At 38.3% G+C, this 15,783-nt stretch overlaps 1 protein-coding gene across 9 annotated transcripts in view; it reads left to right on the top strand.

Moving 5' to 3' along the window:
* The window catches only part of Naglu (N-acetyl-alpha-glucosaminidase), a 306,046-nt gene that overhangs the window by 152,306 nt on the left and 137,957 nt on the right, over positions 1-15,783 (top strand). For all 9 annotated transcript variants that reach the window (XR_010859862.2, XM_067145901.2, XM_067145900.2 and 6 more), the window contains one exon: positions 9,592-9,741. Coding sequence is in view for 8 of the 9 variants with exons in the window: in XM_067145901.2 (XP_067002002.2) it covers positions 9,592-9,741 (150 nt within the window). In the remaining variant the exon portion in view is untranslated. The remainder of the gene's footprint in view (positions 1-9,591; positions 9,742-15,783) is intronic.

Below are 15,783 nucleotides of genomic sequence, written 5' to 3'. Positions count from 1 at the left end.
AAGACAAGAGACCTAGACAAGTATTCGAGGCGGGTTTACTGATGTTACAAGTCTTGCAGGACTTGACAAGGGTACGGATCTCACTATCCATGGATTTCCAAATGAAGTGGTTACGAATCTTCTCTCTTGTTTTGAAAACGCCCAGATGACCGCCCACTGGGCATTCATGAAAATATTTGAAGAGAGCCGGGACCAGGTTACTTGGGACTACAATTTTGGCGTCTTTGCGACCGCGAGCAGGACAACACAGGGCACCATTCTTAAGGATGTAGGGCTTAACATGCTCGCCAGATTTAATCTTGTCGATAATAGCTTTTAACTCAGCATCATCCTCTTGATGTTTGGTTATATCCTTGAAAAGGAAGGGAGAGTCAGTGAGAACTACATTGACAAAAGCTGATATTTGTTCAGGAGATGGGTCTGATTGAGGGTCAGAGCTGCCTGGATAGAACATCCTACTGAGGCCATCAGCCACAATGTTTTCCGTGCCATGGATGTGGCGGGCTTCAAATTGGTAGGCTGAGATGCGCACTGCCCAACGTGCTAGACAAACGGTCCTTCACGGCTTGGCCAGTACCCAACTCAACGCCTGATTATCAGTTTCCAGATCGAAAGGCAGATGTTCCAGGTACATTCTGAAGCGTTCTAAAGAGAAGACGACAGCTAAGGCTTCCAACTCATAAATGGAATAATATCGCTCAGCAGGACTCAGGGCACGAGAAGCATAAGAAATAGGAAGACGCCCTTCTTGAAATTCCTGAAGAAGAACACCAGATATGCCTGAGGAAGAGGCATCAGTCTGAAGGATGAAGCGTTTAGAAAAGTCTGCCATAGCCAGTACAGGAGCGTTACGTAAGGCAGATTTCAAGTCCATGAAGGCTTTTTCGTTGGGCATCACCCCACACAAATTTGGCATCCTTTCTTATCAAGGCATTTATTGGGGTTGCACGTTCAGCAAAATTGGGAATGAATTTACGAAAAAAATTAACCATGCCAATGAATCTGGCTACAGCCTTGACGTCCTTTGAAGGGGGAAAATTCTGGATGCAAAATGTTACCGTTACTACAGCGGTTACACTAAACAAACATTAAACACAGTACAGGAAGGTAAGTGCCATTACACAGTACCAAAAAAAAAACCACTACACACACACACAGTTAAACATCAGGTGAAACTACGTGGATCTCCGCCGACAACTATATTCGTAAATATCAGTAGGGCCAACTAGTGGACAATAAACCAGGAAGGTGGGAAGGGGCTAGGACCTACCGAGGACATGGACATGGCTTAGATTGCAGTTTCAGAAATAATCAACCGTGATCGTTAGTTTAAAAATATTATTTACAAATGGATTTTACAAAAAATTCCGAGTAGATTCCGCCATGCGGAAGGTACCAACACACAACTTATGAATTAAATGTTCTGTGATACACACAACTTAGAGGTTCTTTAATAATAGCTTCCTACAAGTTCAAAAATTCAAACCAACTATACATCTAGTCACAAATCCAGTAGTACAATGCAATTCAGTAGGTAAGAAGAAATGTAATACTCTATTACAATTTACGGTGAAGTTAAACATACTTTTCAAAAACTCTAGCATATATAAAGTGACACAGAACTACCAGAGGCAAAACCTCAAGGTAAATATATAAAACTACAATCTACATATTTAGTGAAACAAGGAAAGGGGAAAGCCTCGAAAAGAAACAGACAAGCCCAGCTGAAAAGCTAAGGCATCATAAATAATTAATTTGGCGAATCTAGGTGAGGTTAGGGCATACTCCTATATGAAAAAGCGAGTGAACATTACAGGAAATTAAGCTGGGACGGAAATCAAGAGTGCTTACCTGAAGGTAGCCCATCCCGGTAGCGAGGCGACGTCAAAACATCGGACAACCAGATAGGCTGCTCACAGTCAACAGACAGGCCAAGACCGACAGATGGATCACGAAAGCTGCCTCGCTCTCTTTATAAAGGTAAGCCCTGGCCTTGGAGTACCCATTCAAAACGCAGAGGCCTGCCTATCGTCACCCAGATTCACCAATTGCAGCTCCTACTTCAGTCGAACTTTAAAATACGTTCTTGAGTACGCACGATCGGGAATCTTCCATTTCCAGAATAGTCAGAAAATACATTCTAGAATACATAACCAACAAAAGGCAACACACCCTGTTCAAAAATTCATGTAACAACTTTCTGGATACTTCCAAACAATTAATCAATCAATCAATCAATCAATCAATCAATCAATCAATCAATCAATCAATCACTACTAATCTGCATCTAGGGCAGTCACCCAGGTGGCAGATTCCCTATCTGTTATTTTCCTATCCTTTTCTTAAATGATTGCAAAGAAATTGGAAATTTATTGAACATCTCCCTTGGTAAGTTATTCCAATCCCTAACTCCCCTTCCTATAAACGAATATTTGCCCCAATTTGTCCTCTTGAATTCCAACTTTATCTTCATATTGTGATCATTCCTACTTTTAAAGACACCACTCAAACTTATTCGTCTACTGATGTCCTCCCATGCCATCTCTCCACTAACAGCTCGGAACATACGACTTAGTCGAGCAGCTCGTCTCCTTTCTCCCAAGTCTTCCCAGCCCAAACTTTGCAACATTTTTGTAACGCTACTCTTTTGTCGGAAATCGCCCAGAACAAATCGAGCTGCTTTTCTTTGGATTTTTTCCAGTTCCTGAATCAAGTAATCCTGGTAAGGGTCCCATCCACTGGAACCATACTCTAGTTGGGCTCTCACCAGAGACAAATATGCTCTCTCCTTTACATCCTTACTGCAACCCATAAATACTCTCATAACCATGTGCAGAGATCTATACCCTTTATTTACAATCATATTTATGTGATTACCCCAATGAAGATTTTTCCTTATATTAATACCTAGGTATTTACAATGATCCCCAAAGGGAACTTTCACCCCTCAACACAGTAATTAAAACTGAGAGGACTTTTCCTATTTGTGAAACTCACAACCTGACTTTTATCCCCTTTTATCATCATACCATTGCCTACTGTCCATCTCACAACATTATCGAGGTCATTTTGCAGTTGCTCACAATCTTGTAACTTATTTATTACTCTGTACAGAATAACATCAGCTGTGAAAAGTCTTATCTCTGATTCTACATCTTTACACATATCATTGATATATATAAGAAAACATAAAGGTCCAATAATACTGCCTTGAGGAATTCTCCTCTTAATTTTTACAGCGACAGATAAAGCTTCACCTACTCTAATTCTCTAAGTTCTATTTTCTAGAAACAGAGTCATCCATTCAGTCACTCTTTTGTCAAGTCCAATTGCACTCATTTTTACCAGTAGTCTCCCATGATCTACCCTATCAAATACCTTAGATAAGTCAATCGCAATACAGTCCAATTGACCTCCTGAATCCAGGATATCTGCTATATCTTGCTGGAATCCTACAAGTTGGGCTTCAGTGGAATAACCTTTCCTAAACCCAAACTGCCTTCTATGAAACCAGTTATTAATTTTGCAAACATGTCTTATATAATCAGAATGAATGCTTTCCCAAAGCTTACATACAATGCATGTCAAACTGACCAGCCTGTAATTTTCAGCTTTATGTCTATCACCCTTTCCTTTATATACAGGGGCTACTATAGCAACTCTCCATTCATTTGGTAAAGTTCCTTCATGCAAACAATAATCAAACAAGTACTTCAGCTATGGTACTGTATCCCAACTCATTGTCTTTAGTATATCCCCCGAAACCTTATCAATTCCGGCTGCCTTTCTAGTTTTCAAATTTTGTATCTTACTGTAAATGTCATTGCTGTCATAGGTAAATTTTAATACTTCTTTAGTATTAGTCACCTCATCTATCTGGACATTACCCTTGTAACCAACAATCTTTACATACTGCTGACTGAATACTTCTGCCTTTTGAAGATCCTCGCATACACACTCCCCTTGTTCATTAATGATTCCTGGTATGTCCTTCTTGGAACATGTTTCTGCCTTAAAGTACCTATACATACTCTTCCATTATTCACTAAAATTTGTTTGAACACCAATTATGCTAGCCATCATGTTATCCTTAGCTGACTTCTTTGCTAGATTCAGTTTCCTAGTAAGTTCCTTCAATTTCTCCTTACTTCCACAGCCATTTCTTACTCTCATTCTTTCCAACCTGCACCTCCTTTTAGTCTCTTTACTTCCCTGTTATAATATAGTGGATCTTTACCATTCCTTACCACCTTTAAAGGTACAAACCTATTGTCACATACGTCAACAATTGCTTTAAACCCATCCCAGAGTCTGTTTACATTTTTATTTACCGTTTTCCACCGATCATACTTATTAAAAACTCCCTCATGCCTGTTCTACCAGCCATATGGTACTGCCTAACAGTCCTAATTTTAATCTCTTCCTTTCTTTCACATTTATTTTTAACTACCACAAAAACAGCTTCATGATCACTAATACCATCTATTACTTCAGTTTCCCTATAGAGCTCATCTGGTTTTATCAGCACGACATCCAGGATATTTTTCCCTCTGGTTAGTTCCATCACTTTCTGAATCAGCTGTCCTTCCCATATTAACTTATTTGCCATTTGTTGGTCATGCTTCCTGTCGTTCGCATTTCCTTCCCAATTGACATCTGGCAAATTCAGATCTCCCGCTACAATCACATTTCTTTCCATGTCGTTTCCCACATAGCTGACTATCCTATCAAATAATTCTGAATCCGCGTCAGTGCTACCCTTTCCCGATCTGTACACTCCAGATACTCAAGGCCATCACAGTCTTAATGATATTATAAAAATATGGATCTATTTTAGTTTTAAACTCTCAAAATTTCATGTTTAATCACGTTTTAATCTTCAAAACTGTTAATTCACTCTCTTTTAACATACTTTGGTGCATTATCGTTGTTTTAGATGTTATTGTATAATGTTTTACAAAATCATTTTTCAACATTTTAACCTATAATTTATAAGTATATGTATTATTTTTAAGATTGATATAGGCTGATGATGCCCGTAAGGTGGGTGAAACATGTACCTTTGACTTTTATGTATTATGTATTAAAAAAATTTTGACCATATGAAATAGTGGATCATATTGTATTGTATTGAACAGGTGGACTTATAATATTGTAATAATACTTGAGACATAAGTGGTATGTTCCGAGCTGTCAGCGGAGAGTTGGCGTGGAATGACATTAGTAGACGAATAAGTTTGAATGGCGTTTATAAAAGTAGGAAAGATCACAATATGAAGATAAAGTTGGAATTCAAGAGGACAAACTGGGGCAAATATTCATTTATAGGAAGGGGAGTTGGGGATTGGAATGACTTACCAAGGGAGACGTTCAATACATTTCCAATTTCTTTGAAATCATTTAGGAAAAGGCTAAGAAAGCAACAGATAGGGAATCTGCCACCTGGGCGACTGCCCTAAATGCAGATCAGTATTGATTGATTGATTGATTGATTGATTGATTGATTGATTGATTGATTGATTGATTGATTGAAATAAAACATTATCACCACACTTTAGAAATAAAGTCTTCAATAAACACTTTTCACTTCCACTACATTGTTCACCTGTGACATAGACCATCAAACAGTTTTCAATAATCTAGAAGAATTTCAAGTGGATAAAAAAAACAATGGCATTAATCAGACTAACATTAACTGGCACTACTTCAAAAGTTAATTTCCTAGGCGAAATATCTGAGCCTTTTACTAGTAACCCATTCGCATCCTATTTGAATACCGTAGCACTTCACTGAGAAAACCCATTTAAATTCTGCACTACGGCACACACTGTGACTATGTGGGCCACGAAGAAGTCGGCACCACAAAAATACACTTAAGGGCCTTACCCCTTTAGGAGATAAAAGCACGTTGATCTTCAGTGACATGTCCACAGCCTACACAAAACTACGGTCTCTCGGGAAGTCACGTGGTCTTGCCGTAGACTTGCCCACCGTCATCATTGTTTCACTTTCCATGTCATCAGCACTACTACACGCATCACTCGATCTTGAACTGAGACCTTCAGGGTCTATTTTGTTGTCACAAACATCACTGTCTACATAATCACTTTTTTTTTTTTTTTTTTGCTATTGGTTTTACGTCACACCGACACAGATAAGTCTTACGTCAACGATGGGAAAGGAAAGGGATAGGACTGGGAAGGAAGCGGCCGTGGCCTTAATTAAGGTACAGCCTCAGCATTTGCCTGGTGTGAAAATGGGAAACCACGGAAAACCATCTCCAGGGCTGCCGACAGTGGGGTTCGAATCCACTATCTCCCGATTGCTGGATACTGGCTGCACTTAAGCGACTGCAGCTATTGAGCTTGGTGAATCACTCTCTAAAACACTATCTATTAGCTTTCATATTCCATCTCCATCAACACCATCTGCTTGACGCCATGGTTGCAACTGACGTGAGCGAAATAATATGAACAAAGATTCTTTCATCTCTTGTTACAGAAATGTGTAATAACCTGGAGGGCAGGAAATAACTGAATCCACATGTCTAAACTTCAGCTCAGAATGCACACAAGTGGCATCTGTGAGTTAGTAACTGAACTACATGTATTGATATACAGCAGTGCATCGCCGCGAACTGTGCTCGTCATTGGATTCATATGTCAGGAATAACTTTTGCGAGCTAGGGTCATCAAATGGTGTGATTGGGTTAACAACAGGGTCTGTCAAGGAGATGGATTATCTCTATTACTGTTCATTCTCATACTTGAGAAAGTAATCAGGACCTGGGAAAAGGAAATTAACCCTTGGTAGACTACTTAAAGTTAGAATTCACTTGCACTGTCTGGCCTTTGCGAATGACATAGCAATCCTTTCCAACAACAGGCAAGAAGCGATTCATTCCATTGAAAAATTACATGAAATTGCCATCAAAACAGGACTTCAAATCTTGTATGAGAAAACTCAATTCATGGAAGGAACTTCACGATATTTAGATGGACAACCTCTGATAACTAAATTCGGCAATATCTTTCAGGTGAACCAATTAAGATATTTGGGAGAACTTATTCAGCCTTCTTGTTTAAACTGCAAAGCAAATAAAGAAAAATTTCTACGTTTAAGAAAGCTTACAGGATCACTTGGAACAGGTACAACAAAATATCAATATCTCAGAAAGCAAAACTTAGACATTATATTACAGTAATAAAACCTGAAGTGTTATATGCTTCAGAAACCTTAATCTAAGATGGTGGGTCTATAACCAAAGACATAGAGAAACAGGAAAGGAAAATTTTAAGAAAAAGTTTTGGCCCAGTTTGTATAGAGGGAATATGGAGGAAAAAATCATCCCAGGAAATATATTGACATTCTGAAAAAATATCTCACACTTTTCGGAAAAGACGACTGAAATTTTATGGACACATTATCAGAATGAACAGTAACAGACTAACTAAAAGAATTCTCAACCTGGCCCTTTCATTAAAACCAAAAACAGCTAGCTTTGTGAAACTGAAACAGATCTCCAGGAAATCAACATCTCAGAAGACATAATACAGGACAGATGTAAATTCAGAACCAGAATCGACAATCACCAGTTTGAAGACAAAACCAACACCAGAACCACTATTACTTGGACAGAAGAATGAAGGCAGAAACTCAGCGAGAGGATGAAGAGATTTTGGGAGGAGGAGAAGGCCAACACATCAGCTAAGCTGGTTCAATCGAGCTCCTAAGTAGGGCATAACGATGCAAAAAAAAAAAAAAAAAAAAAAAACAGTGGCAAGGAAAGTGATATAAATAAACAAAAAAAGTTTAATTATATGGAATGAGACACACATTGTACAAAAGATGCCAGAAAGGTACATTCCGTACCAAAATAACAGTGAAATCAACCCTGGACAATGATCACTTGAGAAGTAATTAGAGCTTTAAAATGGTTACGTACCGTACCTATCACTTGTTATGTATATAAATCCAATATGACCAATTAATTTTTTAAAACAGTTTACTTGAAAATACTACAATATTATTTGCTAATATTACAATCTTAAGTTATACTCTGCTGGGCTGAGTGGCTCAGACGGTTGAGGCGCTGGCCTTCTGACCCCAACTTGGCAGGTTCGATCCTGGCTCAGTCCGGTGTTATTTGAAGGTGCTCAAATACGTCAGCCTCGTGTCGGTAGATTTACTGGCACGTAAAAGAACTCCTGCAGGACTAAATTCAGGCACCTCGGCGTATCCGAAAACCATAAAAGTAGTTAGTGGAACGTAAAACAAATAACATTAATATTATTATAAGGTATACTCTGTTGCAGGGCTGCTCACACAGTGCACTTTGCACGTGTTGTGGCCGTGTGCCAGTGTGCACTGCACAGTGGAGTTGTTGCCCCATCTCTAAGCTCTGGTGGGAGTACACGGAAGAACTGTGGTTAGACCTGTGGCTGGGAGAGAGTGCACACATAGTTTCTCTTATTTACAATATATTCTTTACAGAAAGCCTAATTCATTTATTTGTATTTCTAAATGGTGAATTGTTTTTTCTGGGCATTGCCGAACTGTCTCATGTTCAGTGTATTTGTGAGACCATTTTCTCTAAATGCAGCAATTATAACACTCCTGGATTTGTAGTGTAATACTCAGCAATACTTTTGCCTGCATTTTATTGTACTTTCCTCAGGCTAGACTTTTCTTGACTTCCTCAAGAAGCAACCAAAGTGTTGTACATGTTTGGATCCACTCATGTATGTGAATAGTATTTTTTCCGTTCTCAAAAATATGGAACTACGACCTTGGTCAGGTGTTATGAACTCAAATCTGAAAAATATTTTAAGGCTTTCCTCAATTAGATAATTTTTACTGATATCACCAACATCATTGCAAGATGAACAAAACCAGAAATAAATACAAGGGGTGCAATGTTATAGATTTAATATTCAGAATGCAGTTTATATGAAATAGACTACACCTACAGTTGACTGGATACCATGCACTGCTACACAACTGGCATAGAGTAAAATGGGAGAGAGCGAGCGAGAAAAAGATAGTGAATAGTGACGGGAGGTGCCTTTTCAAAACAACCACTGTACACACTTCACAGTAAATGAAATGGCGTACGGCTTTTAGTGCCGGGAGTGTCCGAGGACATGTTCGGCTCTCCAGGTGGAGGTCTTTTGATTTGACTCCCCTAGGCAACCTGCCGGGAATCGAACCTGGGGCCCCTTTGACCAAAGGCCAGCACACTAACCATTTAGCCATGGAGCCTGACACACTTTACAGTGAATTACATGGTGATATGCACAGTGGATGGGCCTTCTCTGTCCTAATAACTTGGCCAAGTAAGTACATATCTGCCAATCTAACATATTCCACAGAACTGATAATGTGGCAAGAATTAAGGTAATACTTGAAAGTTGAAAGCAAGATGTCTAATGGATTATCAAGCAATTTCTTTATTTTTGGCAGTTTGAAAGAATGATTATGAGTACATTAGTACATTGGTTTAATTGTAGGGAAAAAAAAGATGTGTTACTTATCAGTTTGCAAAACTACAGTAGTTAGCATATACTAATTTGACCCTTTCTCTTTCTCTAGGGACGGATGATTGTTCTAGACTTACAATCTGAACTTGTTCCTCAGTATTTTCGTCTTCCATCATACTATGGACAACCCTTTATCTGGTGTATGTTGCATAATTTTGGAGGAACTCTTGGAATGTATGGAGCAGCTGAACTTGTGAATTCTGTAAGTATTTTCCTTAATGGATTATTGTATATATACATATGTGTGTATATTTATGTTCTTGGTTGCTGATAATTAGGCCCATCAAAAGAGTGATTGAGAAAGTTTATGCTTATGATTAAAATATTCATTCATTCTGAGTATTGTCCCACTTAGCTATTAGCTCGAGGGAGGGACTGCCCTTTACAATTTTGGCTTTACAATACATGGTAAAAAACTGTTTAATATTCCTAACTAGCTGATGCACCCGTGCTTCGCTACGGGATTCTCAGAAAGACTGACTTTGTTTTCCTAACCTGAAATCAACGTAGGTCATTACAAAAACGTAAGTATGAATGTAGCGATTAAAAGCAATGCTATCATATAAAATACTCGATCAAATGGAAAGCCGCACGTTTTATCACTTTTAACGAACAGTGCTGCGGTTAGATTGCGGTGCCAATCTAATAATCCAAAGTTCCAGAGCTGGGATGACCAGGCCGCAGATTGCCATGAACACTCATCTGCCATTATTCCGCTAAATATGCACACTGTTCATTCCAATCAGTGCCTCAGAGTAGGGATTGAATAGCCCGAATGCTATGATGATCCAGTGTGTTACGTACTAGTAGTATCAGCAAATTTATAAACCAGGGGAATGGCATGCTAAAGAAGAAAGTTACTTCCCATCAATATTCAATATTCTGTACGACTGGGCGAGTTGACTGTGTGGTTAGCGGTGCGCAGCTGTGAGCTTGCATCCGAGAGAGTGGATTCGAACCCCATTGTCGGCAGCGCTGAAGATGGTATTCCGTAGTTTCCCCACTTTCACACCAGTCAAATGCTGGGCCTGTACCTTAATTAAGGCCTAAGGCACTCCTAGCCCTTTCCTATCCCATCGTCGCCATAAAAACCTATCTGTGTCGGTGCAACATAAATCAAATAAAAAATACTCTGTACGCAGCAGTAATCCTATCTACCGGAGATGAGGGGCAACAGAAGACACAAAGCACATCACGACAAACAAAGGTCAATGTAATGTTATTGTTGATCAATGTTATGAGCTTTCTGTATTGTAGGCCTTCACATTTAGTTTTCTTTCGACTCTGTGATTTGTAAAATATTTTATACCATAAACTGTAGTTTCTTATTCTCCGACTTTACATACCGATTTTCATTAAATACTGTTTACCCATTTTCTCGTTACTCGGCGCTGATATGGACTTAGTAACAAAAATCCAAATTCATGAATATCTTTGTGATCATAGCCAGTACGGTAACAATGTGTAAGACATGAATAATGGGAAATTTAATGCTATATAACCTTAGTTATGTAGCATTCATCGATTACACCTCTAATAAGAAATATTCGAGTATTACATTTTAGGCCTTCCCTTAAACTACCATTTCACTCAGCGTGAATAAAATAATTTACAGCCTAGACTATAGCGACTTATTTCCTGACTTTGCATACCGATTTTCATCAAGAAAGGACTACTAATAAAAACAATATTTGAGAATTAAATTTTTGGCTTTCCCCTAAACTATCATTTTTTTCAGCATGAATACAATTATTGACAACCTAGATTGTAGCAACTTATTCCCCAGCTTTGCATACCCATTTTCTTTAAAAAATGACCACTAATAACATAAATAGTTGAGAATTCAATTTTAGGCCTTCCCCTAAACTACCATTTCACTCAGCGTGAGTAAAATGATTTATAGCCTAGATTGTAGATGCTCATCCCCCGACTTCACATACCGATTTTCTCTGGACCTCTAATAACATAAATAGTTGAGAATTCAATTTTAGGCCTTCCCCTAAACTACCATTTCACTGAACGTGAGCAAAATGATTTATAGCCTAGATTGTAGAGGCTCATCCCCCGACTTCACACACCGATTTTCATTAAATTCTCTTCAACCGTTTTCTCGTGATGCGTGTACATACAGACATACAGACAGACAGACAGACAGACAGATAGACAGACAGACAGAAATTACGGAAAAGTAGAAAATGCATTTTCTTGTTACTATGGACATGACCGATACAGAAATACCATTATTTTCAAATTCTGAGCAATGTACAGACAAAACTCTTATTTTATATATATAGATATAATATACGTTGATCACAACAATGTTGGTAGTACACTGGAGAAAATTAGCAGTCCTTCATTATTATTTTGTTTTGCTGAAGATTGGTAAATATTTTCTTTATAGCAAAATAGCATGACATATTTGAATTTGTGAATTGATGGTTCAGTATTCTATTCACTGTTTTACAATGTTTAGTGACTTCATTTTGTTTTAATTTTTTAACCCCTTGTCCATGACATGGAGACCTGAGTAAGTGACTGCTTGTTAGTGTGAAGTACGATAGAGACTTCATGCCTAGCCTTACCACAGTAGTTGTGAATTTTTTCAAGAATCCTGGAACAAGAAGCTGATGAAGCTGCAACAGACACAACAAGTACGGTAGGAGGAATATTATACTACTTTCAAGAGAAGGGTAAGCTTTGAAATGTTAAAATATAATCCAGGCTATGGTAAACATTGATACTAATGACAGCAAATGATATGAAAGTCATAGCATGTGCAGATGATGTAATGATATATGAAGAAAATGAACAAAAATTGGAAGAACAACTAAATACCTGGCAGAGAGCAATTGAAGAAGCAGGCATGGAAATAAGTTTAACAAAACGTGAGGTAATGAGAATCAGTAGAGAAAACAAAAAAAATGAAGGATGTTAGGTGTAATGGAAAAATTCTTAAAGAAGTAGATGCTTTTAAATACCTAGGAAGTAAGCTAACTGGGAAAGGAAACATTAAGGAAGAAATTTTGGAGAGGATAGGAAATTGCTCAAAATTTGATTACTGTGTATCAGACATAATTAGAAATTGGAAAGTACCTACCAAAGCAAAAATCATGCTATATACATTGTATTATTTGCCAATATTGACCTATGGAGCAGAATGTTAGACTTGGACAAAAAAAGATCTGAGTAGATTACAAATGACAGAGAGATCTTGGGTAAAACAAGGAGGGACAAGATAAGAAATGAAACCATACGAAACACACTACAGGTCAACCCTCTAAAAGAAACTATGGAGAGAAATAGGCTGGAATGGTTTGGCCATGTCAAAAGAATGGGAAAGAAAGATTACCAAGAAGAGCTCTGGAATTAACAGAATCTGGAAGAAGACCAATTGGAAGACCACGAACAAGATGGAGGGATCAGGTGGAGGATGATGTAAATCGGAGAGGACTATAATGGCAGACAGTGATGAACGATAGAAGGTGGGGAAAAAAGAGAAGATTGGAAGAGGCTGTGTGAACGACCTGCATAAACAGAAACATGTCAGAAAGAAGAAACAGAAGACAGCTCAGTAGATGAATTTCTCCCATCACATCATTGACAGAGAACGGTAAGTCTTGACCTATGTCATTAGTCTGATTGGAAACTGTAACATCTTGAGCCTGCATTTGTAATGAAAACTGCAACATCGACGTTGTAGAATTGAGCAAATGCAAGAGGAAGAATTACAGTTCAGAAGAGTTTACAATTATCATCTGTATTGGCCTAGATGAGCCAAAGCTAAAAATGGAATAATGTTCATAATGAATCATAGAAGAAGTAGTAATAAAATGGTAATTATCATATGGTCTTGGTTGCTATGTGCAGGCATTTCAATTTGTCGCCAGTTAGGTTGCCTGTACATAAATTTGGATGTTCCATTTTACTCTACCAGATGGCAGAGTAAACTGGATCTTTGTTGGGTGAACACTTGTTGTATTGCTACAGACCATTTTTACGTGACAACATTGCACAAGATGGAGTGTTGGATGGGCCTTTTTCTTCCCTTCAAAAATCGGAGTACCTCTGCCAAGTTTGCTTTCGTGTCTTGGGATCTGGAAGCAGGCCTTCTACCACCAATCCAGAGGGAAGTAATGGAAAAAGACAAGCAAATAGCAAATCAAATAATATATACACTGTTGGACAATGAAAATAGCACACGAAGAACGTTGCATCAGACGGTACTGAATCTTTGTTGAGGTAGTGGTGCAGAGCAGCAGGACAGTTATGTACGAATCTGTGGTCCACAGTCCAGTCATCTTCAGTACAGTACTGCAAACAGTTGGGGAGTTAATGGTACCACACGACTTAGTTATATTACTACCATTCAGACACGTGTCCCAGTGTGAACAAGTTTCTCTGTATCTTGCATATTGAAGGATGGTGATTGCTGGTTGCATCTCTCTTCCATATCATCAAGATCCACTTTATTGGCAGGGAGATGCTTACTCTTCAGGGCTTTCTTCAGCATTCCAAAGACATGAGTGTTGCAAGGGAAGAGATCTTGCCTATAAGACAGGTGATCCATATGACTCCATCAAAAACAGCACCAAGCGTCTATTGTTTCATTGGCAGCATGTGAATGTATCTTATCTTGGAGCACTATGTGACATTTTTCTTGGTTAAAGGACCTTCTTTGCATAGGAATTGAATCATGCCACATTGTATTCATTTGGACGTAACCATTGAACACAAATGTACTGAGTGAATTGACCATGCGGTTAGGGTCGCACAGCTGTGAGTTTGCATTCAGCAGTCCTGAAGATGACTTCCCATTTTCACACCAGGCTGTACCTTAACTAAGGCCTTGGCCGCTTTCTTCCCACTCCTAGCCCTTCCCTATCTATCGTCACCTTAAGACCTATCTGTGTCGGTGCAACATAAAGGAAATTTATAACAATTATGTTTTTCAGTCTGCCAAAACTAATTTTGAGTAATAAATTTATAACAATTTTAAAAAGTACATAAATATATGTTTTAATTAAATTTTAATTAATATAAGGTGAAATTCTACACAAACATTACATACTTAATGTAATATCCATAGATATATTGGTATAGCAGATCATGTACATCATTCACAATATTCTTTCACCAGTCTTTAGCAAATACACTGAGAGATTGTGTTCTGTTGGAACAGGTCATTAAGTGCTACAAGAACAGGGCATGTCATGAAATCAGCAGGCAGAGTCATCACTTGGGGTGTGAAATCCATTCATTAGACATATCTTCCCATGGAACCCTTGGATGCCAAAGTGCGTCTATATGTGGCGTAATTTGTAGTTAAGCCCTCTCCAGACCTTAGTTTTTGCTACTTCCATGTTGAAGAACTCTGCTGCTATTTGTTGTGCTTTTTCTCATCTTTCTTCTAGTACCCCAGTCAATGCAACCATATCCAGGAGTCTAAATAAATAGACTTAATGTCCTCCAAGAAAAATGATTCATTAGCCATTGCATATGTGAATCAGTTTTCTGTATATTTTGAAACATGAAGAATTCGTTTCAGAAATCTGGCTTTTATATTTTTAATCTTCTCAAGTTTGGAGCAGTCAGTTTTCGCCATATTAATTTGATACCGCACGTTACTACTGGAACAATTTTTAATTTGAATGGAATCATTGCGGTATCTATTGATAGATGCCGGAGCTTTGGTTGCTGCCACACTTTTATCCTGTACGTGCAGTATGAAGCTTGAGCCATGTCTTCTTTTTCAGGTAGTTAATAAATATATTACTCAAAGTTAGTTTCGGCAGACTGAAGAGCCTAACAGTTATGAATTAACTTGAGTCGAAACTAAAAAGGGGTGGCTTCAAATATTACAGAAAAAAAAAAAAAGTTGTAAAGGAAATTGTATAAAAATTAAAAAGTTGCTTGAACTTTTTCCTCACTTCGCAAACACATGCCTGTGACTACATTCAGAGCTGTTACTACGAGCACCAAAACCTTGTAGTGTTGCTACCTCTTGGCTGTCCTGTCAGTCTTTTGCAGTGTTGCCAGTTCTGTCAATGTTTCAGTTGAGCAGCCCTTGTATAAAGGTAGGAACACATAATAGGATAAATAAAATGATATTTCAGCATTGGAAGAGGGAGCAACCGAAAGAAACACCACAGGTCAGGGACAATCTTCATACACTGCCACGCTAAAATACGGTAGACTCTCTCCTCTTCAATCTCATTTCTGCTTCCCAGCATCATCAGGAGGGTGG

The sequence above is a fragment of the Anabrus simplex genome, chromosome 4 (genome assembly GCF_040414725.1).
Source record: "Anabrus simplex isolate iqAnaSimp1 chromosome 4, ASM4041472v1, whole genome shotgun sequence".
Taxonomy (NCBI): domain Eukaryota; kingdom Metazoa; phylum Arthropoda; class Insecta; order Orthoptera; family Tettigoniidae; genus Anabrus; species Anabrus simplex.
This window is presented reverse-complemented; position numbering and strand designations above follow the sequence as displayed.